The following is a 25564-nucleotide window of genomic DNA, read 5'->3' as shown; positions in this document are numbered from 1 at the left end:
CTGTGACACGTATGACATGAATATTAGTAAACGTGTCAGAAAGTTGTGGGGGAATTTTTTTTTTTGGATGATCTTATAAAATCGCATCGGATACCTTAAGACAGTCGAGCGATTAGGCCGCGAATTGGCAATCAATGGGTCCCATACGGAGTTGTACGTTTAGGCTTCTGAGTGGACCAAGCGTCAACGAATCATACGCCAATCAGTAGATATTATCACTTCGTCAACTGTCGGTATTTGTTGGTTTAAATTTTAATTATGAAAAATTCTGAACGTAAGCCCTACGCTTTTTTACTATTTAAATATATGATTTTATTCTTTTATCATCTTTTATTTTACATTTTAAAAATTTTGATAATGTAAAGTTACTGTATAATATATCTCTTTAATTATTGTAGGAAGAGAATAATAATATTTGTGAGGGTAAATAAATATTTTCAAAAGTGACTTTAAAATTTACATAACAAGGAAAATGCTTATTTATTGTTGAACATGATTGTAATAAGAAAATACAATTTATACTTAATTATTAAATACTCTGTTCTAAGAATGTTATTATAATATTCCAATAATTAAATTCTAAGCCAACTTGAAATTCAGAAACAAAATTACCAAGTCGACCAACTACCAAGGAGACGAGACTTCGTGATAATGTCGGCAAAAATATCTTTTCACAAGAGATTAATTTCAAAGTACATAACGCCTTAACGAGGATATGATGGCAGATGAAGTGATAATCAATTTAGAGTTTGTGTTCGAATAGCAGGATTTTATGCGCATCAATGATATTTCAGCTATATAAACATTTTCCAGTCTCAAATTCCCAAAATTTTAGTGTGTCCCCTTCGCTAAATGGTTATCACAAATGAGTGAGTAGAGGCTGTGCAATGCAAGCAATTTGTTGATAATAATATAGACTAAATATATTTCTCTTTGACCACATCAACTGGATTACGGATCCTTGATCCTCTGCTGAGCATATCATGACAATTCATTGAATTCCTGGTAATCTTGTCCTGTCCCTGAACGGTGGGATGCGCAATAGATGCACGAGGAAATGTTACTTTATGTACTTGATATTATTGTTTTCTTGACCATGTCCTGCTGCTTCACCAATGATTAGCTCCGTGCATGGCCCTGATATCCATTATAGAATAGAATGCTAATTCCTCGTACCATTCTTGAGGTTGCGTACAGTCATCACTAGTTGTTGCCTTTCACCCTCTACCTCTGCAAATTTAAGACTTATTTCTGAATATCTCTCTTCCATTTCTTTCAGCTCTTTTTCCATATATTTGTTCCTTTTCTTCAGTAATGCCATTTCAGAAAACATGGTGGCAGAGTTACAGTCATCCTTGGTATAGGTGCAGACTTTCAGCTCTTTCTCAGGGTGAATTTCTATAATCCTGTTGCAACACAATTAAAAACAAAAAAATGAAAAAAATAATTACAGGAAAATAATCTACAGACACAACTTTGTCACCTATGACAAAGGGGCACCTAGTACAAGTTTAATGTGCGAGCGCTTAAAGGCTGAAGATATTGGTAACAGTTTCAGTGCTTGTACCTTTCATGTGATGCTACATTTATCCCTTTCTGCAATGACATGCCTTCTGTAGTGCTCATTTTAGAAAGCAGTAACTTTTCTTTGACATTTTCCTTTTCTTCAGACTGTCCATTGCAATTCATAAGCTTCTTCTCGATACTGGCGATTTCTTCTTCCTTCTTCTGTAGCTGATACTTCAGTTGAACTATCTGTTTCCTTAAGTTTTCTTTCTCCAATTCTTCTGTGTCCAGGCCATGTTTTAACTCATCATGTCGGGCTTTCAGCTTTTCCACTTCTGACAGCAAATTATTATTCACCGCTTCCTTCTCATCTTTTGAGGACCTCATGGTAATTAATTCTTCATGCATTTTTTCTGCATCCTTCTTTGCTAAAGCTATTTTTTTCTCCAAATTATCCTTTTGTTTGTTCCAAATTTGCATGTGCATCTCTTTGTCATCAGGTGGCTGATCGGAGAAGTTATACTTTTCTTTGGTGAGCCTTTCAACTTCTGCTCTAAGCATTTGGTTCTCCAACGAGATAGCCTCATGGTTTTCTCTCTCATGATGTTGTGCAAATTCAAGTTGCATGCACTTTTGGTCTAGTTCCAATGATTTCTTCTCTATTTCCTTTTCATTTAGATGTATTTGGTTCAGAAGCTTTTGCTGTTTTGCTTCATTCTGATCTTTGATCAGTTCAAGCTCTTCATTAGCCTTCTGGAGCATTTCTTCCAGAGTTCTTTTCTGCAGACGCAACTCATTGGTTTCTTTCAATGCTTTCATGGCCTGCTTCTCTTGCTCATCAAGCTTAGATGCCATTTCCACAGAAATACTTCTCAACTCCTCCTGGAGACGCTCAACCATAACAGCACTGTTCCACCTTGTCTTGCTCGAGGCCTCCTCTGCTCGGATGGCTCTGTGTTCCTGCTCAGTTTTGGCACATGTCATGGCATTTAGATCTTCTTCGAATCTCTGAGCCTGCTTCTCCAGTTCTTTCTCTAAACTCTCAACCTGACCTTCGAGTTCATTTATGGAGATCAAAGATTCTGAGAATTCCTCTTCCTGCTGCTTGATTTTTCCTTCTAATCTCGCTATCTTGGATTCAAGTTCTTTTATTGTAGCCAAAGACACCGCACATTCACTCTGCGTCATCTGTTGTTTTATTTGGGTCTGCTCTAAATTCAATGAGATGTCATGGTTTTCCTGCTCCAAAAGCTCATAGTCCCAGATGAGCTGTTTCATGTGCATGTCTAGCTCTTCCTTGTGTTTCTTGTAGAAGTCTATTTCACCATTCAGGTCCGTGATATTCTGCTTCAACAGGTCTACTTCCTCCGAGTTATTGTACTCTTTAGCCACTTCTTCCAGTGTTGGATTTTTATCCCCATTCAATTTGGAAGTGGAAATATCAGTAATTTCCCTATTTTTGCTCTCCAGCATTTCTTCGAGATCTCTCACTGCTTGAATTAACTGAGAGTTCGAGTCTTGTGTCTTCTGCAGCTGTAACTGAAGATCCTTGCTTATGTTCTTTTCATGATTAAGCTCTTGTCTCATTACTTCCAATCGAGCTCTTGCATTTATTATCGACTCTGATGCTTTTGGAGCTTCTGCCTCATTACTACGTTTCTGCACTGACTTGAGTTGTTCACATTCTATTTTGAGAGCATCTTTCTCCTCTTTAAGACTAATCATGTTTCTTGATAGATTCTCTCCTTGCTTCCTCTCTTTCACAACTTGTCTCCGAAGCGATTGCACTTCAATTTCAGATAATTCTGCTTGCCTCATCAGAGTTGCAATTTCATCTTCGAGTTTTTTTATGGAATCATGATCTGAAGCCTCCTGCAACTTTTCTCTTGGAAGGTTGTCCTCAAGGCTGTTTATTGAGTCGACTAAACTTCCATCTGAAGCTGAATCCACTGAACAATACGTGTTCCATCTTCGATGTGCATGGTCTTTAGTGGTGATTGAATCAATAATTCCCTTCTGATGCATCGAATTTTGTCTGAAATGTGAGGCAGGCTCCTTATGGACGCGATTACTTCTGAATGCAAGATCTTGTTGCGTACTTTGTATAGGGCTGATATCCCAGCATGATGCTAATGTAGCACTAGAGCCAGTAGATGCTCGGAAAATGCCATTTTGTTCAGCAATCTGAGATGTGGTTTCAGTCAGATGCTTATGCTGTACAGCAATTATCAACAAAATGACAATTCAATAGTGGCCATTCCGGTGATGCCATTCATTTATACTATTTTGATATTGTGATATTTAAGCTTATTGAAATTGTTCTTTCTACCCCTGAACTATGTTAACAAGGAAAATACTAAGGATATATATACGGTATGAAACCTTACCTCGGCAAAATTGTAATTGTTTTCGTCTGCACTGCAATCGTCCGGTTGGTTCTTCAAGTTTTCATCGTGGAAAAGCGATGCAGCTCCATACTCATCACCATCTCTGAGTTTGGAAGTGTAAAATTTATGTAAATTTTCCTTCCTAGAGTAGGGGAACGGCAAGCAAACAACAAAAGAAGGGAAGCAGAAAAAGAAAGTTACGTTCACTAAATTAAGTTCTCTGTTGAATGTTGATGTTATTTCCTACTTACTTTTGATCAGTAGGTTCCTCCATCTTCTGAATTGTCACCTGCGTCAACGATAAATTCAAATTGGAGGAGCCGCATAATTTTGATTTTCATATCAGAGTTCATACGAGAGAGAGAGAGAGAGAGAGAGAGAGAGAGAGAGAGAGAGAGAGAGAGAGAGTTACATGGAGAACAGCGCCAGAGTTCGCGAACTTAAGGGGCAGAGAAACAGTCGATGGTGTGGACTCTGCAGCAAAATCTGAGAAATCAATGGAGCTTTCTCCGAGATAACCAGATTTCGATGATCCCTGCAATAACACATGAATTTCTATGAAAACTCGCAGAGAAATTATAGAAAAACAGAAAAGCTGCGTCCACTCCATACTGTTGAAACAATGAAATGGTAAATCTTCTCGTGGAGTTTTCCTGTTTTGGTATCCCTGATGAGCTTCACTTTCTCGTAGATAGGATTCTCCCACGAACACGTTCCGTCCAGAACTGCAGCTTTCTCTAGTCTCACCGTCGGTTTTCCAACATCCTCTGGCACCAAAGAAATCATCAATGTAGATTTTTTCAACTTTGGCACCTGAAAATGGAGATACAAAACAAGGTAAGATGCTGTCCCAACATAATATTGCTAATTGCTCCATCAAATTCTCTACACTATATACGTTTTCCACATTTAGGCATATATATCAGGGATCAAGTAAAACCAATCAAAATGCAACCTTAAAAAAACCCATCCGAACATATGGTAGCAGGAAGAAACATTGTTTTCTTTTTACTTCCTGAAATTGATACCTGAGTTGCCTGAAACTCCAATTTGAACACAACTTTGACCTTCTTCTTCTTGCTCCATGACTTGAACATGTTTTTGGTTATAAAAAAGTACACTCAGATCTCAGAAAATATTTACCGCAAATCTCCCTCACCTCTGTGGGATTTAGGGAAATATGCTTTGCTAAGGTTATAACCAAAGAATGTCTGGTCTTCTCCTCCTGCGCAATACAAGAATATCATGAAAGCAAACAAAAGGCGGTGGTCCTGTTAAAGCCTATTTGCAGCCCAAAACAGTACAAGATTTAGTCAGAATGTCTGAAAGTGAGAAGATGAAGATGGTCTGGAAAATGAAATGGTGGCAATATAGCGTTGCAATAAGGGAATGGAGTAGGAGACTTCTCGTTATAATATGTCAATCAAACCATTATTTCAAATTTCTAAGGTAAAGGGGACATGACTGAATTACTTCATGGTTTACTTTATTTCCTGCATAGGAAAGCAGCAAGTCTTGGGAGATATTAATTTGCATAAATAACCCTGTATTTCGATGGCGCGTCATCATCACTTGCTAAGAAAGCCATCTTGTTACAGCTGTTAGTTAGGGTGTTAATGCCCAAATGGGGACTGTATATATGTAGAATAACTCTTTTATGTAATATTATTTGGTGCTTCATTTGGGGGTCAACCACCACTTCAAATTGCTCTGTAATGAGTGTGAACATGACAACATGTGCTCTGTCTCACTCTCATTTGGGGAACATGTGCTGTGTCTTTCACCCTCTCTTCCTCTACAACTGGACAAGATTCCTTTTTTTTTTTTTTTTTTTTTGCTGAAATTCGTTTTTCACTTAAAATTCGTATATAGTGAGATTAAATTCATATATAATCTACCAGCTACATGTTTTACACGCATCCTTGTCAGTCTTTTAACCTTTACTGATCTGTGCTTTAAGTTGACTTGAGTAAACAAGCATGAAAGCATATCTTTGATCTGGGATCCATTCTTGACTTCAATCGGAAGTACCCAAAAGATAACCTTGTTCCTTTCTTCAGGTACATAAAGAACCAGAATGCCTTTGATTTTTGAAAACATATACACAACCTTCTTGTAAGAAAATTCTCTGCAGCGTATGTGACATAAATATATATATATATATATATATGTAGCTTGTGCTTCCCTTTTATCAGTGTCGGTGCAATGTTGGACCACACCTTGATTACCATCACTAAAACTTATTGGTACCATGGATGGGTCATGAACGGTGGTTAGTGCTTTTCCGGCTCGTCATAAACGTTTTTGTTTGGTGCTTTCTGTGGCTGTATTTGGGGCTTTCAGAGGGAGTGAGGTCCATTCTTATTATTATTGGAAAGCCAAATCTGTGGTTTGTTTGAGAGCAACCTTTTCGATTCATTAGCTTCGTATATTTTCCCGGGCCTGCCAACAACCTCCACTCAATCGTCACCCTTCCCCCTCCCCACCAAAAAAAAAAAAAAAAAAAAAAAGGAAGAAGAAGAAGAAGAAGAAAAAGAATAAAAGGAAAGTCATAAAAACAAGAAAATCTTCTAGTATAAATTGTGAGCAAAATCCTGTCTTCTTTTCCCCTCTTGTTACCGAACATATTGTAAGGAGGAAAAAAAAACATGTTCGGAGTATTTAAGCTACTAGTTGTCTTAATTAGAGATTAGAAGTCCTCTTAAAGCGAAAAACCACAAACTAACATAAGAATCAACGTCGTGTAATTAATGAGTAAGGGTAGAGCACAGCTGATTAGTTTGACCTTTTAATTGCATCTCAGTTCAGCGATCAATTCATCCCAAGTGACTATAAAATATTGAATAATATTACATATAGTCATAAAATTATAAATATTGTACAATTAAAAAAAAATAAAGTTTATAATTAAAAAATTAATTTTTTTTCATGTGAGTCTTAAATTAATTTATTTTTTTTAAAATAATTATACGCTGCTTATACAATTACAATTATAAATATCATTTCTCTAAAATATTAATAGGGATTCCTTCATCGACAACCTCCCCTCCACAGAGACAGCTGTCACTCAGAAAAGTAAAATTAATAAAATGTGGTCAGAGAAAGAACACTACATCGCTGTCAGATAAAATTGTGAACTAACCATGAGTGATAGCAAAATCCCTCCAAAAAATAAATACAAAAAATAATGAATCAAAGTTTTCTTGGCTGGCCTTAGTCATCTATGTTAGAACAACAGTCACTGTGATACCTTATTTCATTAGTGGTAAGAATAGACTATATATAAGATCCTATATTATTTAGAAATAATATATTCTTATTCTTTATAAGAATAATATCATATATAATTATGAAGTGTATAAATGTCATATAATCTCTTTTTAAAATAGTGAGTCTATTATTAAAAAATTAATTTTTTTTATGTGAATCCGTATTTATTTACTTTTTTCAAATGAATTATACGGTGTTTGTACATTTCACGATTGTAAATATCATTTCTTTCTTTATAATGTTTCAATAAGTTTCAAATTGTATCATTGAATACTCTTTTAGAATGGAAAAATTTAGTTGCAAATATAATTATGTACTAATATATACACCAATGTAATGTAATTCATTAAAAAGTAGATTTTATCGAAAATAATACTAATTTAAATTTTGAGTATGAAGGAATCAGTATTAGTACGCAAATTAGTACCCAAGTTTGCTTGTACGTAGCAAAATTTTTTTAAAATATAGGTCATGAAGTTAGGGCTTTCTATTTAGATGTTACAAATGGTATCAAAACTTATCCCAATTAAAAATGTAGAACTTGAACTGTACTATTTACGATGAATTGGCCTAAAGAGGATGCAAGAAATATAAAAGGAAAGATTGTGATACCCATTCTGATAAGTGATAGGGTTATGAAGTAGGAAAAGTCTAGTTACAAGCACACTTGTGTACTAATATATATACTAATTTATTGTAATTGGTCAAAAAGTAGATTTTATTGAAAACAGTATTAATTTAAATTTTAAGTATGAAAGAATCAGTATTGGTACGTAGATTAATACGCGACTTTCTTGTATGTAGCAAAACTCTATGAAGTATATGAGATTGCACATTATTTAAAAATGAAAACTCTATGAAGTATATGAGATTGCACATTATTTAAAAATGAAAAGTTTGTGCTATTTATAATGTTCTAATTGGATTCCAATCATATTATTAATTAATCTTTTTGGAACATAAGTCATATCGCTTAGACCTTCTATTAGAATACTACAACCAATGTTTCTTTATTTTTAAAGAAAAAAAAATGTAACATATTTTGCTGAGGCTTTTTTTTTTTTTTTTTAAATCAGCCTTAAATAAACATATAAGAGGAAAAAAAAATTAAAAAATAAAAACATATTTTAACCTGAATTTCAAATTAGAAACAAGGCCATCCTGTCTCATGGGATGGGTTAAAGCTTTAAAATTAAAAGAATTCACGGAAGAAAAAGCCATGCAGTCAGAAACAAGGCCATCCTGTGTAAAAGCATTAATATTGGGTTTTTCATAAAAAACAATTTATAATTTAGTTATAATTGACATTTTTTAAACAAATTTCTTAAATTTTGCTCATCTTTTAAAAAAAAATTTACATCTCATTCCTTATAATTTATCTATTCTATTAAAATAATATTTCTCTATTACTATTCTATTAAAATAATATCCTTAGTGGGATTGGGTGGAAGCCAAGTTTTTGACTCTAAAACCCTTTTTTTTTTTTATTTGATGTTACTTTTATTTATTTTGAAATAATTGTTGGGGACTCCCAACTCTCTGAAATTATGTATCTTGTAACCGCATAGTTTTATATATATAATATCATTTGCTTAGGAAAAAAAATCTCTCTTTTTATTAGGAAAATTTTTTTTCATCATCTTAACATCACATATTACACATAATTTTTTAATTTTTAATCATTTTAATTTTTTAATTATTTTTTCATATTAAATATGTGGTATATAAATAATAAGTAGAATAATTTAATTAATTTAAAAATAATAAAATGATATAAAATAAAAATAAATATAGTATATAATATATGAGAATGATTAGTATCAACACTTGAAAGCTTGGAATAGATTGGAAAGGAGAATCTAAGCCTATTTAGATAATAAAAATGTTTTATTTTATCTCATCTTATCATATTATTTATAATTTTTTTTAAATTTTTACATAAAATATAATTTTTATAATATAATAATATTAAAAAATAATATTTTATTTAACTATCCTATCAATTCATGTCCAAATGCACAAAAGAGATGAGGGGCTAAATTTATCAATTAATATTGAAGTTTTATTACATATAAATAAAGTTGCTACTAATTTATATATCAATATTAATTTTTTTATATTTAAAATTTAAATTAATAATATATTTTTTTAAATTAATCTTTTAACCTATCATATTAAATTAATATATGTATTAATACACAGTTATTCTTAAAATTAGATTTTTCCTCAATATTGACCCAGAACATGAGAAAGCCCAAACAATTTGTGGATAAAGGTCGCACGCATCATCGTCCTCACAGCGATGCTAAGGACCGCAGGATGTCTGTCACTTGGGATTTGATAAGGCCCCAACTCACCAAATAAAGCTCGTAACGTCATAGATGACCAAAGCCGCAGTCCTCTTTGCGGTCAAGTTGTCCAGGTTCATAATCATTCACCTGGTGTCGAATCTTAGGACATACAAAAAAAAAATGATAAAATGGAGTTAAATTCGATAATTTTATTTATTTGTTCGATATATATAAACAAAACTATATTATTTGTTTATTTTTACTGAACGATTTATATTATTTATTCAGATGCGATTCCAACAACTTAGAAAGTTCAAATTGTGCAATATTTTAAGAGATAATAAAAAGCAAAATTAATTATGCATAATTAGAAGATTTAAAATAAAAAAAATTTAACATTTTAACGAAAAAAATAATCTAATTAATTAGCATAAAAATCTAATTAATTAATTATAAAATTAGTTAACGTGTCGTATATTTTATTATTATTATTATTATTATTATTAATCCACAAAAATATATTTATTAGACGTTAAAATTTGAAATGCAATGAAGTATTAATAATAGATTATTTATCTTTATTTTTATTTTTAAATTTAAAAAATATACTCTTAAAATGGTTTGTATTAATTTATTCATAATAATTATATATAGTTCTTATTTAAAAATAAAAACCTTCATTTTCTTTTTAAAATTATATTTTATTATTTTTTCTCTTTCCTTTCAACTTTCTCTTTTTTATTTTTTTTATTTTTTTTTAATTATTTTATTATTATTTAATAAAAAAATACATAATTTAATATAAAAACTTTTCTTTATATTCAAAATCAATTTTCAAAAAATATAATTATACGGAAAATAAACAATCTGTTACCAATGCTCTAACTGGTAAGTAGATAACGAAGGGTAGACGAAAAGAGACGAAGAAGGGAAACACGTGGGTCCCGAAAATCTCCAATCAGAGTGACGAACGTGGCACCTGTTAGTGATAAAGATTTTGATCTTAAGGTCAAATCAGTTGCAGTAACTGGCCGGATAAACGACAGACTGCACTAAAGGCTTCAAATTTATATTGGTATCAGTTTTGAGTGCCATCCATATTTATTTCTTTCAATATTGGAGGAGAAGACGAGAGAGAGAGAGAGTGACAGAGAAGAGTTTTGGGAAGAGAAACGATGGCACTGGGTGTGAAGGCTCTTCCATTCACCTTTGTGGTACACGTGCTGGGAATTGCAGGTCTGATTTTAGTGTTGGTTTGGACCATAGATTTCAGAGGCGGTTTAGCATGGGAATCTACCAACAAGAGCCTCATATTCAATGTAAGTCCAACTCTCTCTCTCTCTCTCTGCGCTTCATGGCTGTCTGATTTCTAAAGTATATACTCTCGGAAATGGTTCTTATCTTTCTTGTTCTGGTTTCCAGTATCTTGTGTTTGGTAGAAGGTCTGTGTGTGAGTGTTTGTGTGGGCGGGTGCCGGTGTTGTAAATTTTGTTGGAATTTTGGGCGTTTTCCCGAGAGGTAGGTCATCTCTATCGAGTAGGTTTGGTGTTTATCTGTTTGTTTGCAGTTTGCGTGTAGAGATTGGGATCGTAATGGTTTTTGGTTCAGGGCTTTGGGTACCCCTTACTTCAATCATTTGGACCTTTCTGTAGAACGAACACAAGAAATCGCCCTAATAAGTAATATTCACTTTTACTTTATAGAAATGGCCCATGAAGGAGAATTTTGGCCTTTTTCTATCTGCCGTTTGGGTGCCGTAGGTTTTATTCCCCATCCTTAATGGAATTTTAATGGATTCTCTCTCATTGTTGAGAATGGTATTTTAATGGATAGCAGTGCTCTAACTGGCTTGTACTGTTTCAAACTTTGAATCGCATATATTCTTTTGTTGGAGATCAACGTGCGTCCGGCCTTCTAGCTATTAATTTTCATTTCCCTTAATGTCAAAGATTTGGAAATTTAGGCTTAAAGTGGTTCGCACTTAAACAAATTATCATTCGCTGATTCTTAACCTAACACTAGTACCTGCTTAAAAAGAATTTTTTTTGTTTTAAAGTCGGTAGCATTTTTCTTTTTCTTTATGTTAAAACTTAAAAAAAAATTAAATTAAATTAAATGTTTAATTTGCCAGGGTAATATTTACCTGTTCGAGGCAACACGAGTCATCGTCCACTCTGTTCTGTTTGCAATTACTCGCAAAATTCCCCGTCATCCCTCCTAACCTTCAAACAAAAATCTAGCTACCGGTCAAATAATAGTTAGACTTTTAAGATAGAGTTTCTTGTCTTTATAATTGTACGTGTTGTTAAATTGTTGGAGCACGTTGCAACCTAACCTTCTTATTCATGCATGGACGTTAATTAACGAGGTGTCAGATTTCTTCACGATTGACCAGATGGTGGTACTATCAACCATGTTAGCCTTTGGATAATGCTTTTCCATATAGGAATGATACAGCTTCTATTTCTATAATTATTTTATAATTCATCTTCAAATATTTCATGAAATCCTTCCATTAAAAATAAATTTTAATATGATAAAACTACACTATTTTATGCAGTTATAAAATAGATTATCATTTTTTCCTTGTCGATATGTTATATATATATGAAAAATGCTAGTATGTCTACTTCATTTGTTTTCATAGATGAGATGAGATAAAATAAATTGAATAAAATATTATTAGAATATATTATTTTTGTATTGGAATTTGAAAAAGTTGTATTGAAATTTGAAAAAGTTGAATTATTTATTTTATTTGTATGAGAATTTTTTTTTTTATGCCTAGAGTATTTTTTTTCACATTCTTCAATATTTTTGAAAGCATTATATAAATCTTCGGTTTACATTATTTTATTTAAAATAATAACATAAGTTTGGAGGTAGAAAAAGTGTCACTAAAAATAAGATTTTATTTATTTATACCTAACATGAATAGAAAAAGGTCTGATCACATGTCCATTTCTTTTTACAGATCCATCCTGTGCTTATGTTGGTAGGCTTAATCATCATAGGGGGTGAAGGTAATTAATTAAATTATGGCAATATTAATAAAATGGAGGTTCCTTAATTTCTGACCAATAATATATTTGCTACGTATGTAAACACAAAATTAACTAATTTTTCATGTAAACATGATTAATTGCAGCCATAGTCAGTTATAAATCACTTCCTTTCAGTAAAGATGTGAAGAAGTTGGTACATCTGGTGCTCCATGCTATTGCTCTGATACTCGGTATCATCGGAGTTTATACTGCTTTCAAATATCATAACGAGAGCGGCATCGCTAATCTTTACAGCTTGCATTCCTGGCTTGGAATTGGTATTATTGTCCTCTACGCCCTTCAGGTAATTAAACTACTACTGCTCAATCCTTACTCTCGTTTATCTTTTATTACTTTTCTTCTTCAAAAGATAGCGCCGGCTGATCATGCAAAGGTGCTGGGCCAGGCCGTTTCTTGTAGTGCTCAATACAATTGGCATAATCATATTGCATGTGATACTTTTTGGTGGGCCTGAGTGTTTTGTTATGGATTTGGAAATGGGGAATGATAGAAAATATAAAATAAAATAGAAATTGAAAGAAGGAAATGAGTGAGAGAGAGAACGATTGAAAGGAATTATATGAGTCTTTTTTTATACGAAATTATATGAAGATAATATAAGATAAATGTCTTAACCATTATAAAAATCAAAATTTTTAATTTGATAATTATGAAAATCCAAATCAAATTATAAAATGGAACGGAGCTCTAATGTAACTTGCACAAGTAGCTTTCTGGATTGCTAATTGGGCCTAATAGTGTGGACTCCATTCTCAAACCACTGGGCCACGTTTTAGTCATGGGCCTGGACAGTTTTTGTTGTGAACTGAAGTAAGAACTCATTCAAATAGTCTGTACGTTTCTTGTGAATATCATGGATTTTTATCATGAGTACACCTACCGGGCTGAACTCACTTGGATATGTAAATTGCAGTGGATATATGGGTTCCTGATCTTCTTCTACCCAGGAGGACCTGGTGAGCTTAGGAGCTTCTCTATGCCTTGGCATGTCGTATTTGGACTTTTCGTGTACGTGTTGGCCGTCGGCAATGCTTCATTAGGGTTATTGGAGAAGCTTACTTTCCTGGAAAATTCTGGGCTCGCCAAGTATGGCTCCGAGGCCTTCCTTGTCAACTTCACCGCCGTTATCACGGTATTGTTTGGTGCGTTTGTTGTGTTATCTGTGCTTTCTCACGCTCCAGCAGAAGAAGACCATAGCTATTCGGCTATTTAATTAGTGCATGTGTCATGTTTTTTAGTCTTGACCGATGGATGCATGGATTTTCTATGTGGTTTGATTATTCGCTAAAATGATGTGTACTATCTGTATTCTCTGGACATAACTTGCGACCTCTAATAAATAAAGTGATTATTGTTCATGATTGTCTTGTGGATTGTAGATTAATGCATTGACCCTTGGCAACATACAGAATCGTCAATTTTAAAACTGTGCAATGCACATGTGTCACGATCATAAGCCCAGTAATACAATCTCAACCTTTCCATGCGCCCTTGAAATAAATACACATAAAATGTTTAAGGTGTGCATTGATAAATATATATTTAGCGTAATTACAAGCATCAAGCCGGAAGAGAGTGATAAGCTATTTTAATTATGACTTTTGTTTAGGGAGGTGTCAATAAATAGATCGCTATTTCACCTTTTTTCGCGTACTATTACTCAGGCTAATGGTTGCTTGGGTAGTGGAAAGAGAAGAAAAACTTAAGCCACTGGTTTCGATCTTCCTCGAAGGATATATATCAATTAAAAGGTGGTCTCACTACAACATTAACCACTTTTTGCGGCGGATAACCATCGCCGTTGTAAGTCACAAAACCATGGCAAACATCAAGAAGCCACGGTTTATATATTGCAGATAAAATGCCATAATTTAAGCGTGACATCTGCTCTGTTTGTCACCACAAGTCTACCGCCGATGAAATTGCAGCTCCTCCCGGCGATCTACCTGACGAGAAAAGCTTTCACAAACCCGCCGCTGTTACTTTCCATCCAATCCGATTTCTCCGCCAATAAGGTCTTACTTACTGCCTGCGAGTGTTTGTTCGTCGGGAAGTGATTGTCTGTTCGGCGATTCCAGATCCACCTAAATATTTAGCGGCACTACAATTCTTGCCGACCTTCTAGTCTTTTGCCACGGAATTCAAGACGCCTATATACGGCGGCTTACCATATCGCCGCATCTTTAGCTCCACCCAACTATTCTGTAGCAAAATACTCGCCATAGAAGAATTTGGTATTCGACAGCCAATCAATTCAATTTATGGCACTCCACTTCTCGCCGCGGTATGAATCATGGACGATTTCCATGCATGCAGTTTATTCGGGGCTATGTATGATGTTTCTGGCAATCCATTTTTTCCCAAAATTTATTTTCTCGCATACCCGGCCTCATCAAATGTGGGTGTAAATTTACCTTCTCAATAATAGTATAGGACAATCATTTAAATTTTGAAAGTTCTCAGAACTCAAAAATTAATGGACCTAATTTGTCAATAATTAAATTGCTGGGATTGGATGAGATATTGGTCCTCCCAATCGACAGCTGCAAATTAGAGGCTGTTGTTTGAAACATTACCAGAGCTAGGGCTGGATGGAGTTTTACAAATTTTGATACTTTTTGAGCGCACCATATTAAAACTGTAGCTATATTGAAGCTTTGACCACTCTGGAACTGATCAACTCTGTTTTCTCACATTGGGTTTGCACAATATAGGGTTAATTTTCACACACAAACTGTTTTATATCACATGAATTTATTGGATTTTCATGTGTATATATATTTATAAACTTGAATCTGATTTTGCACAGGGATTGAAATCAGCACATATAGGCCTATATATATATATATATCAGTGTGTATATATGTTACACAGAGGGTATATATATATATATATATATCTAAATTCATCAACCATGCAATTATAACTCTTACCTCCTGATGCCTTTGAAGATATCCAATACACTATTACTGAAAGCAGTATGTCAAATATCTCAACTAGAGATTACTTTTTCATTCAACTTTGTCCATAACTTAGTTTAGCAATGATCTCAACATTCTCATCCTTACAAAAGAATTTCAACATGCATGCCAGCAGTACAAGTACATACCCCACGTACTGAGGATAACTCAAACTGATTATAGTTCTTTGGGGTCTTGGGTAGCACATCTAGATCACTACACTGATCTTGGAAAAATATTGACCTATTCTAGTACACAACAATGCAGAAAAATCACTGAATGGAAAATGCTTTCAGTTATAACTATACCGTTATTAAAATCACACCTTCATTAGTTAGCAGTACTTTCAATATGTAATAAACAAGTAGGAATAATCTGCACACTTGTGTGTTGGGCACCCTAAAACATTACTCTACAAAATGACTGCTCCATCACCACGAATAAGCATAGCTCATTTGAATGTGGTACAACCTTTAAGATAGTTTTGCAATTCATATACTGCATGCATGTGTATCATATAGAAGCATGTTAAACTGAGACACGTTTTTCATAATCCTTTTTTTTTTTTTTTTATGGAATTTGATGGATTTGTATTTTTGGTACCTTACTAGGGCAGGAAGAATCTAAACTGTGAAGCTTTCCTTTACAATAATCCTGTCATGTATATACAACAACAAATACCCTGGTTAGTAAATAAGTGATTAAACATAATTAGTTGTAGCTATGGAATTATAAGTATCTCTAGAGCACTATAACAGTTGTGCTTTTGTTTTTCATCTACTCTACAAATGAAAGCATGTATAATGCCTAAAAACCTCTTCACAGGGCAGTAGGGTATAACTGAAATTTCCCCCTAACCCAATTAAAACTATCACCAGAATATGATTAAACACCAACTTATTCTAAGCAATTGACTCATTTATGAATAGGCAAGCAGTAGGTAAATCATGCTTTGTTCGTAAACTCTATATTGAACCACCCCAAAAGCCTCATATTATCTTCACATGTCATATTAATTAAAATAATATGAAAAGGTCATTGAATCTATCATAGATGAACTTTGCCCAAAAGCATCAAAATATAGCATGCAGTCAATACATCAGTCCAGAAACCAATTTACCTCCCATGATCCTTGACCCTTTCTATGCATTTTCAAAATGTACTAGATCCATTTCAAAATTCTTACTAGTAAATCAGCTGCCCCAACACACCTTCATCAAAAGTACTACTAAGGTGTAGGTCATAATTAAGTATAAAAAAATGTAATAAAACTGTTGGCACGCACAAAAATTCCTAAGGAATTGCAGTTTCAGTTTCTCTTTGAGACTCTAATTGATTGGTCTCCACTTCTGACATTCGCATGCTTACATGTTCCTCATAATCCCGCATATGCTCCCTCATAGCAGCAAAAGCACCTTCAATATCCTCAAGCCATCCTTGGTAATATGCTGCATTTTTCCTATTTGCTTCATTTTCTTCTACAAGCCGTTCATACTCCTCACAAGATACTCCAGACACTTTAGTAGACTCAGGCATAACAGAGTGGCCCATCCCTCTGGAATACCCTGACCTATGCCCCAATACCTCTCTAAATATCCTTGCTCCTGCTTCATCAGTGCAAGCCTTTGGCTCTTTGGAATTCATCAATTGAACCATCTAATTCTGTGGCCAAAACAACTTAAACATTAATAAATACAACCAGCTGCATAGTCACTAAGTTTCACACTTATGTGCTAATGCTAAATAGTGAACTTGCCAAATGTCAATTGTAAACAAATATGACAGTTACAACCACCAACGAGATTTGTATAAACAAGTGTCTGCTCACATAATTATCTTATGTGGTTGGTGTGATAAATCTCTCTTTTTTATTCGACCAATGCACATCTTTGTAGAAATCAATTAGATTCTTCTTCTTCTACATGAACATATAGGCACACCAATCACTTCAGAATAATTACTAATTAAAATTATATATATTCAACCGCAACTTCCAGCATGTCCAAATAATTAGTTATACCTTTATTTCCATTAGTACAACAAACCAATTCCTTCTGCTTGTGTGGTTGATCTTTTTGTTTACGCCTATTTTCTTTGTTTTGGCTGGACATTTTCTGCAACAAAACATAAATTTTTTAGCTCATATTCAACCATAGGGATAATTGGTAATAGCATGTAGAAGTTTAACCAAGGGGCAGTGATAAGGATGTGGTACAAAATTATACAAAATAGTTTATATAATATCTGGATGTACAACCTTTAATTTAGCTGTTTGACATGTGAATTCATAGAAAAAAAAAAACACTGACATATGCTTACCTTGAAATCATCACTTGTCCACCGATTGTACAACCACTCCCAAACTGGCTTCTCTACTAACCCACCTCCATTAGCTAGGGCCTCCTGATGAGATCCATAACTCTTGTATTTAAGATGTAGCTTGTAATGAAACGCGTTATATGCACGAGATAGCTGACTTGTGACTGTCCGACGATGATTTTTCTTTGTCTAATCCAAGACAAAGTTAGCCTATCAATGCCATTGTGTTAAAAACTCATGGCCCATTATAAAACATCCAGTATTTCCTAAGATAGTGCTGATAGAAATCCAATGCATGTACTAAAACTCAACATGCACAACATTAAGCTTAACATCTCAGCCTTGAGTATTGAATTATCCATCCCATAGATTATCAGAAATAACTAATGCATGTAAAATGCATACAATGTCTCTAACTTTAGTGTCACATCCACGTACAAATATAATTTGTCAGTATGCTTCAAATGCAACAAATTCAAACTTAACTGTGTCAGCCTTTAAAAATATCAGCTTGACTCTTGCTAAATTGGAGTGAAATAGCTGGTTCTGGAAAATCTATTAGTACTCTAACATGCACCTGGAACATTCACTAAGAAACCATAATCCATCACCTCCTAAGTTTGTGTTAAAATCCGATTTGTCTTTACAACTCAGCATTTTCCTATAGAGCAGTTTGAAATCTACTTATTAATTTCGTGGCACTTGAATAAGCAGAGCTTGATATGGAAGCTTCTAAAACTAACGTCGTGGGATGGCCCACTATGTTACGGCCAAGTCTTACAGATCTCAATACTCAAAGAATGCTCATTGCATGCCTATACATATACTGAAAGAATGCAAGCAGTATAGCATGCAATGCATAACAAATTTACAGATACACACACAGAGTAATTTACATACTCAAAATCTATTATATATTATAAGGTTATTTAATATATAATACTCAAAATCTATTATATATTATAAGGTTATTTAATATATAATATAATAGAGGTCTGGGATTGGATCAAGCCTTCAAAAACCACCAATTAATCGACGTGCTATGCATGCATCCATTCAAAGATACTTACTAAATTTTAAGTATCTTACCTAGGGTAAAAATAAATTTAGATACTTACTATACATGCTAAATTTAGAATAATATTTGAATGTAGAATAAATCCTGGTGCAAATCACTTTTGAGAAACTGATTTGACAATATTCTTTTAGAATCCTTTTATCAAACATATAAATCATATATAATATGGGCCCTTCAAAATATATAAAATATGGATGAGAATCAAACGTACACTTGGCAAAAGAGCATTTTCATGAAAAGAAAAGGGGAAGGACTGCAGTGTTTACTTATTTTCAGTCATTGGCTCTTGCTAATGGGAGCCATAATTGTCAGTCTAGTGATGTAATATGTTTTCCTAGCTGTGAAGCTAACTACAAGTTGGAAAATTGGTGGTAATAATTGTAAATGTTCAGATGCAATATCCCACTTTGTAAGTTACATCATAACTTTCAAACACAGAGACTCAAAATTAAAGTAAGGGAAATTGCTTTAAAACCATTGTTTATAAAGTAAGAGCACTACGGTTATTCCAATGGTTTTTTTTTTTCTAATTCATAAAATTGGACTATAGGAACATATTGGACAACAATTGAGAAGGAACAATTCGGTCTATACGTACCTAGCTATTTGTTGTAATTTCGTAGAGAATTACAACAGTTTCAATTTGGATTGTAGTCTAATTACATACACAACATATTCCAGAATTTGGTTGCCTCCTAGGTACAAATTATATATATATATATTTATATATGCTTATATCTAACTAAGCAGAGATTCTTTTCTAAAAAGGGAGAGATCTTACTGTAGGAGGTGGTCGGCGCGGTGAAATGCTGGGTTGGCACGGCAAGACGGAGGAAAAAATCTATTGAGGGAGCTCTCGCAGGGAGAGGCTAGGGCAACCCGAGAGAGAGAGAGAGAGAGAGAGAGAGAGAGAGAGAGAGAGAGAGAGAGGGCCTTGGTGAGAATTATGGATCTAGAGAAATGCGGCCATGATTTGTTGATTAACCGGCAACGACGCGACGGCAGGGCATGCAAGATTGCGGTGACAGCAGCGGCGACAACCATATGCTCAAGGAAGGGAGAGATCGGGGAACAGAGCAGTGAGGCACAGAGCAAAAGAACTTCAAAACGCAGGTATCAAAATCAAATCCATTATATACCAAGAGTTAAAACGGCGTCCGTCACTCGACCCTACAAGTTGTAATCCAAAATCACGACACTCCATTGATATATTGCGGGGGGTTTAAGTCGCTGCTACAAAGTGTCCCCGCATTCCACCCCGGCCGAAGCTGTTTCCTGAATATGTAACGACAGTTTGCACTTGCCGTAAAAACAATCGCAGAAATCATATAGTTACTGCGGTTTTAATGGACTCAATCGCTCGAAGGGGTGATGATCAATATTGTGGCGAGCCCGTGCCATAGCAAATACATCTAAGCATTGCGGTTCCATTAAGCACCGCAGTGAACATAGATCTTTCCTGCGTTTTCCTTTGCTGCGACCTAAGTTCGCAGCAAAAGGTAAGTTATTGACTGCAATGGAATTAACTGACGCAAAGCATTATAAGAGCATCTCATTCGGTTCTTCATCTCCATCCTTATAATTTAACTTAAATACTCATTTTATCAAATTATTCCTTAAAATTTATTTATCTTTTAAAAACTTCCTACATTCCTTTCTTTATCCCTATTTCTAAAAATCTTTTTATTACTTTTTTCTCTCTCTTCTATTTACAATCTTAATTACTAACTCTTCTTTCTTATTATCCTTTTTTTTCAAATACCTACTGAACACCGAACCCGAATGACTATGGCTTCTGCTCATAGACCGAGATTCAGACCCAGAGTTCGAAGATGAAGAATTAGGTCTAAACCTCAGGAAGGAGAAGAAATTGCGGAAAGCCCTGCGAAATCCACCACTCTCTCTTCCTCTACTCCGTCTCGAAACCCACGAAACCCTTCTCGGAGCCCCACTTGCCCCGAAGCCACCATCCATTTCCGTGTACACAACCGGTAGTTCTCTCTTCACGGCTGCTCTTCTTCCCCCAGAAAACCTCCCCAGCGCAAACCCACCTCCCGGTAGCCTCCATATGGTTAACCCCACCGTCTTCTCCTCCGAGTTATCACCCTCGTTACGCTCACTCGGCAACTCGTGCCGGCAAACCGGGCACGTGTTTCTTAGAGAAACCCAGTGAAGGATACAATCTGAGTGGTATATGTGCTTGCACGGCATCTCGCGAGCCTCCACGCCAAGATCGATCGTGGGTAAAGACTCTATCGCTGCCTTCGATGCAGGCGGATTCTTGGGACGCCCGAATCCGGTTACTTCGATCTGGGCAAGCTGCTCCAGCAAACGATCGAAGCCCGAGCCCATCAAGAACTCCGACATGGTCGCCGGCAGTGGATGAAGCCCGGACCCAGCACCAAAGATCCATATGCAGAAAGAAAATAATGTCGAATTTCCATCAACAATTCACCTTCGATTTAGGCGAAAAGAGGTGCAGGTGCTGCGTTGCGGGGAGGGGAGGGAGAAGATATCGCGGGTGGAGCAACAAAATCGTTGGGGCGATTCTGGGATGGGATGTACAGTGGATCCCCATATATGGGGATCTACTGTAGCGCCCAAAAAATTACACCGCAATTTGGAGATCCGGATGGAGGTCACTTTTTACATAAAACCCTAAAATTTTCTTCAAAATATAGGGATGGGGATGAGATAGGGAACCGGATGGGAATACTCTAATGGAAGGCAAATAGCTGGTTCTTACCGATTGAAGGCCATCGCAAGACAAATAAAAAAAAAAAAAAAATCGCAGCAAAAGATGGTATTTGTTGTAGTGTCTAAACTCTAAAGGTATATCATCTTGAATTTGATGTTTTGCTTTGTTTTCCATGTGAAACATATTTTAATTTGTGTAAAATTAATTTAAGAAGACAATTTGTAGTAGTGTTTTAGGTTTATCGTGATCATGCAATATGCATGGTCTTGAAGCATTCTAGTATGAGTGCGAGGCTAAAATCTTACGACCCCACTTCTACGAGATCCGTCAGGTAAATTTTTGAAGGTCTTTCGTCCCTTATTTGATGTTTAATCAAACCTTGTTCTTTTTATAAAAAATAAAAAAGAAATTGTTGAGTTCATGACATGCAATATATTTATAGAGGTTTCATTTGGATTTTCTTTATTTGTTTGCTTCAACTTTTGAAATTGGTTAAAAGTAACCTTTTATTCTTGAAGGGAAAGGGAAGGGAGAAAAATATCGGTTGGGAAGATGACAAGGACTAAGGGATTCTGCATAAAGGGGTGAAAGGCAACTCGATTTCTTGCCATAAATGCATTGTATCCAGATCCAAAATGTAAATGCCGGAAGGGAGAAGGAGTGCATGGCTGCCCTGGAACATGATAAGGACTATATATTATAAGGCAGGTCCATGAAGGTGGGGAAAAAGCAGTTTGCTTTCTTGCCATAAATGACTTGTATCCAAAATCAAATGGTAGTTCGATCTGGGTTTAAGTACTGACCAGAATATATATTCGAAATTACATCAAATCTTAAATCTTACTAGACCTAAAATCCTGATTAGAAACTTTGTAAAGATTGTACATATATATATATATATATATTATACCTCCTACTCATGATCATCGTGTGTATAACTTTTTGCGTTTCTTAAGATTGACATGAATAATATTTCATTGCCCCGAGCTGAGAAAGAGCTAACCATGCATGGCTGAGGCAATGCAGATCGAAGAAGATGAAAGCATCTGATCTAGAAGTCATGGACTAGATCTAGATTCAAGAAGCAGCATCTTGAGGTAACCGGCCATCTCCATCGCTGAATTGGACACCAAAATCAATGTCAATTAATGATCGATATCTTTTTCGATAAATATATAAACATGCATGTATGTTTTCATGAGGTCAATTTCTGCTAAATTATTAATGTGGCCTTCATCACCATTGTGATGAGTGGTCGATGAAGGTGATAAAAAATTTATTAATATAAAATCCGTTAAAAAAATATAATACACGAATCGCTCCATTACACAAGTGACATGACATGACTTTTGAAGTGATCATGAAGGGCCACGTTTAATTTTAATTTAAATTCGTTTGATCGCTCTTGGTTTTATATATTTTTTTAAAGTTATAAATATTATATATAGACTTAATAGTTAGTTTATCTTATGAATGCTTAACATATAATTTTAGGCCCTTTTTTCTAATTAGCTATCTCAAGATTATCACATATTTAACGACGTCCGCCTCGTTAAGCAAAGCATGCATATATAGCCACATAAATCTTTCAGATTTTTGTTTGAAACCATCCGAATTGATCCATTAATACAGATTCAATTAATTTAATGATATCATCATGAATGGCCGGCCCTATATTTTTTTAGTCATACTTTTCTTAATTTTGGACTGTTGGTGCAAGAGTTTCCAAAGAAATTAAGCTTACTTGATAAGAAGGCGAAAGTGAAAGAAAATGATGTTAGTGTGCAAACAAAGAAAGTATTGACTCTCTATTATTAAACTAAACACTTTAATTTGCTTAGTACCCTAATATCTAAAGCTTCATGTGAATCTCTTTTTATAAATGGTTTTGTCAGATTAACAAGCCAAGTTATTATTAAAAAAGATTCAATTATCAGCCATTCGTTAAATATCTATATATATATATATAAGAAAATATTTGGAAAATTTATATTCAAATTTATTTATTTATTTTTACAGAATGTGCATAAATATATTTATACAGGGATTAGATAACTATAAAGATACTTTGTACGGTCCATTAATAATAAAAATCATATATGTGTGCAACGTTTTTTAGGAGTTGAAATAACGTTGGAATGAAAATTGAAAGAAAACAAGATAATGAAGGCAGCAATCAAATCGTATGAGTGGACCACGTTTCAAAACTTGCATAATGACACGTCATATTTCGCATACTAAATCTGGAAGTATCCGAGGGCCACAACGTGGCAGCTGCTGCTTAACATCCTACAACCGCCGACACTGCTCCACGTCCTTGTCGGCCGAGTTTTACTCCTACGTATGTATAAGAAATGAGCATGTATTAAGGTAATAACGTGTTACACGATTCGTTAATTTAATATAAATATGATATAATAATAATAAAATATAATTTAATTTTAACGGATTTAAATTAAAATAGACTGACTTATTAAGACATAATTATTTAATAGATTAATAATAAGTCAATTCATTTTAACACATTATAACCCGTTATAAACACGTTATAACCCGTTATAACACGTTAACAAAATAAAAATCATAATTATACTCTTATATATAAAAGTAAAATTGTTAGAATTTTAATTTTGATATTTTTATTATTTAGATTATAATTTTAAATTGGTAATTAGTTTTATAATTTTTATAGATATTGTGATTTTAATATATATATAAAATTTTACTAAATTTAATCAAGTCAAACGGGTTAATTTTGAGTATATTCAACACATTCACATAAACAGTTTGAAACGGATCGTATTATATCGTATTAACCTATTTCATTATATTTACTAATAGGTCAAAATAGATTAACACGACACGATTCGTTATGCTAATGGTTCGTATTAAGATTTGAGATTTTGACACGATAAATTTAACGGATTAGGTTAGAGTTGACTTATATAATATAATATATATTTTGATACGATACGAATACGACTCATTAACACAATTGATACCTCTAATTTGTAGTCCTGAATCTACTATGTGCACGCGCCAAGAGTGTGCAAGAGGCCTGATAGATCCTAAGGATTAAGATTAGAGTAACGTTAGATAGATGTTGGTTGGGCAAGTACTGCCTATTTCGTTTAAAGAAGAGTAGAATTTATTATTAAAATTTTAATTTTTAATATAAATTTTATATATATTCACTTTTTAATATATATATATATATATATATATATTTTATGATTGTAAATATATATTTTTTTAAAAATTAATATTGCAAGAAGATGTATGAAGTGAAACTTTTTTTTTTCTTAATTTCAAAACTTGCATATTCTATTTAAAAAAAATATATGAGACCTACTATTTAAATTTTTTTTACTTTTACGTGATTCTTAAATTTACTTAATTTTATAAAAAAGAATACATTATATTTATCCATTTTAAAATTATAAATATCCAGTCCTCGGAATTGAGATTGTGAGAGGTCGTGACCACATACACATTACACATGGCGGCAGTGGTAGATTGGTTGGTGGCCAAGAAAATGCGGCACATAACATCTAGTGTTTACTTTGTGAGGCCCAGCCTACGAGAGAGAGACAGTAACAGTAAGAGATAAGTGCAACATGTACAGTACTATAAGTCTATAACGCAAGCATGATGTCATGCGTGTGGAAATCTAATTCGGTTTACTGCTTTTCCAATATTTTCATCTGTTACTCGATTGGAACAGGATTGTTCCTCCACAATATTTACATGATCGCTTTCAAAATATGTCTTATTAATACCAGTACTTGTAATTTATAGGATCATGAATCATGATACATTATTTGCCTCCTCTTTACTTATAATGAAAGACATGGTCCACACGGACACGTCAGCTGATCATGTTTGTATGTATGTATCTATGTATAACCATGATCCATGCATGAATGTTCCTAAAAAAGAATGCCCAAATCATTCGTCTAATATAATAATCATGATCTTAATGTAATCTCA

General features: G+C 34.1%; 3 protein-coding genes across 4 annotated transcripts; 1 reads left to right on the top strand and 2 right to left on the bottom strand.

Moving 5' to 3' along the window:
• Positions 1-768: 768 nt before the first annotated feature.
• On the bottom strand, positions 769-5407 carry LOC122303238 (interaptin-like). Of its 2 annotated transcripts, none has more exons than XM_043114904.1 (7): positions 4922-5407; positions 4506-4706; positions 4306-4428; positions 4145-4182; positions 3894-3996; positions 1568-3720; positions 769-1406 (listed from the first exon to the last, which is right to left on the bottom strand). In XM_043114904.1, the coding sequence occupies exons 1-7, from the start codon at positions 4988-4990 to the stop codon at positions 1163-1165; spliced, it is 2931 nt and encodes a 976-aa protein (XP_042970838.1). In that variant the 5' UTR covers positions 4991-5407; the 3' UTR covers positions 769-1162. The 2 variants fall into 2 exon arrangements, with proteins under 2 accessions (XP_042970838.1, XP_042970839.1); XM_043114905.1 differs by having other exon boundaries at positions 1568-3690; positions 4922-5406.
• A 5089-nt stretch (positions 5408-10496) lies between these two features.
• LOC122303237 (transmembrane ascorbate ferrireductase 1) lies at positions 10497-13877 on the top strand. Its single transcript, XM_043114903.1, has 4 exons — positions 10497-10773; positions 12429-12477; positions 12603-12802; positions 13433-13877. The coding sequence occupies exons 1-4, from the start codon at positions 10630-10632 to the stop codon at positions 13730-13732; spliced, it is 693 nt and encodes a 230-aa protein (XP_042970837.1). The 5' UTR covers positions 10497-10629; the 3' UTR covers positions 13733-13877.
• Positions 13878-16529: 2652 nt separating this feature from the next.
• On the bottom strand, positions 16530-21327 carry LOC122304470 (E3 ubiquitin-protein ligase RDUF1-like; the record flags this gene model as incomplete). The annotated part of the gene is made up of 4 exons (XM_043116743.1): positions 16530-17141; positions 17500-17593; positions 17799-18008; positions 19658-21327. A coding segment is annotated over one exon (765 nt), but the record flags the coding sequence as incomplete, so codon positions are not given.
• Positions 21328-25564: the final 4237 nt, after the last annotated feature.

The sequence above is a fragment of the Carya illinoinensis genome, chromosome 3 (genome assembly GCF_018687715.1).
Source record: "Carya illinoinensis cultivar Pawnee chromosome 3, C.illinoinensisPawnee_v1, whole genome shotgun sequence".
Classification (NCBI taxonomy): Eukaryota; Viridiplantae; Streptophyta; class Magnoliopsida; order Fagales; family Juglandaceae; genus Carya; species Carya illinoinensis.
Note: the sequence above shows the minus strand (reverse complement) of the source record. Positions and strands in the feature narration are given on the sequence as shown.

What these genes read in the sequence shown, in the direction of transcription:
- LOC122303238 (XM_043114904.1), bottom strand. Translation starts at nt 4,990, where the DNA reads ATGTTCAAGTCATGGAGCAAGAAGAAGAAGGTCAAAGTTGTGTTCAAA. An exon ending in ACTCTGGCGCTGTTCTCCAT is followed by an intron (nt 4,183 to 4,305) that starts GTAACTCTCTCT and finishes TCGTTGACGCAG; the next exon opens with GTGACAATTCAGAAGATGGA. An exon ending in AATGTAGCATCACATGAAAG is followed by an intron (nt 1,407 to 1,567) that starts GTACAAGCACTG and finishes GTGTTGCAACAG; the next exon opens with GATTATAGAAATTCACCCTG.
- LOC122303237 (XM_043114903.1), top strand. Translation starts at nt 10,630, where the DNA reads ATGGCACTGGGTGTGAAGGCTCTTCCATTCACCTTTGTGGTACACGTG. An exon ending in ACAAGAGCCTCATATTCAAT is followed by an intron (nt 10,774 to 12,428) that starts GTAAGTCCAACT and finishes TTCTTTTTACAG; the next exon opens with ATCCATCCTGTGCTTATGTT. An exon ending in AATCATCATAGGGGGTGAAG is followed by an intron (nt 12,478 to 12,602) that starts GTAATTAATTAA and finishes GATTAATTGCAG; the next exon opens with CCATAGTCAGTTATAAATCA.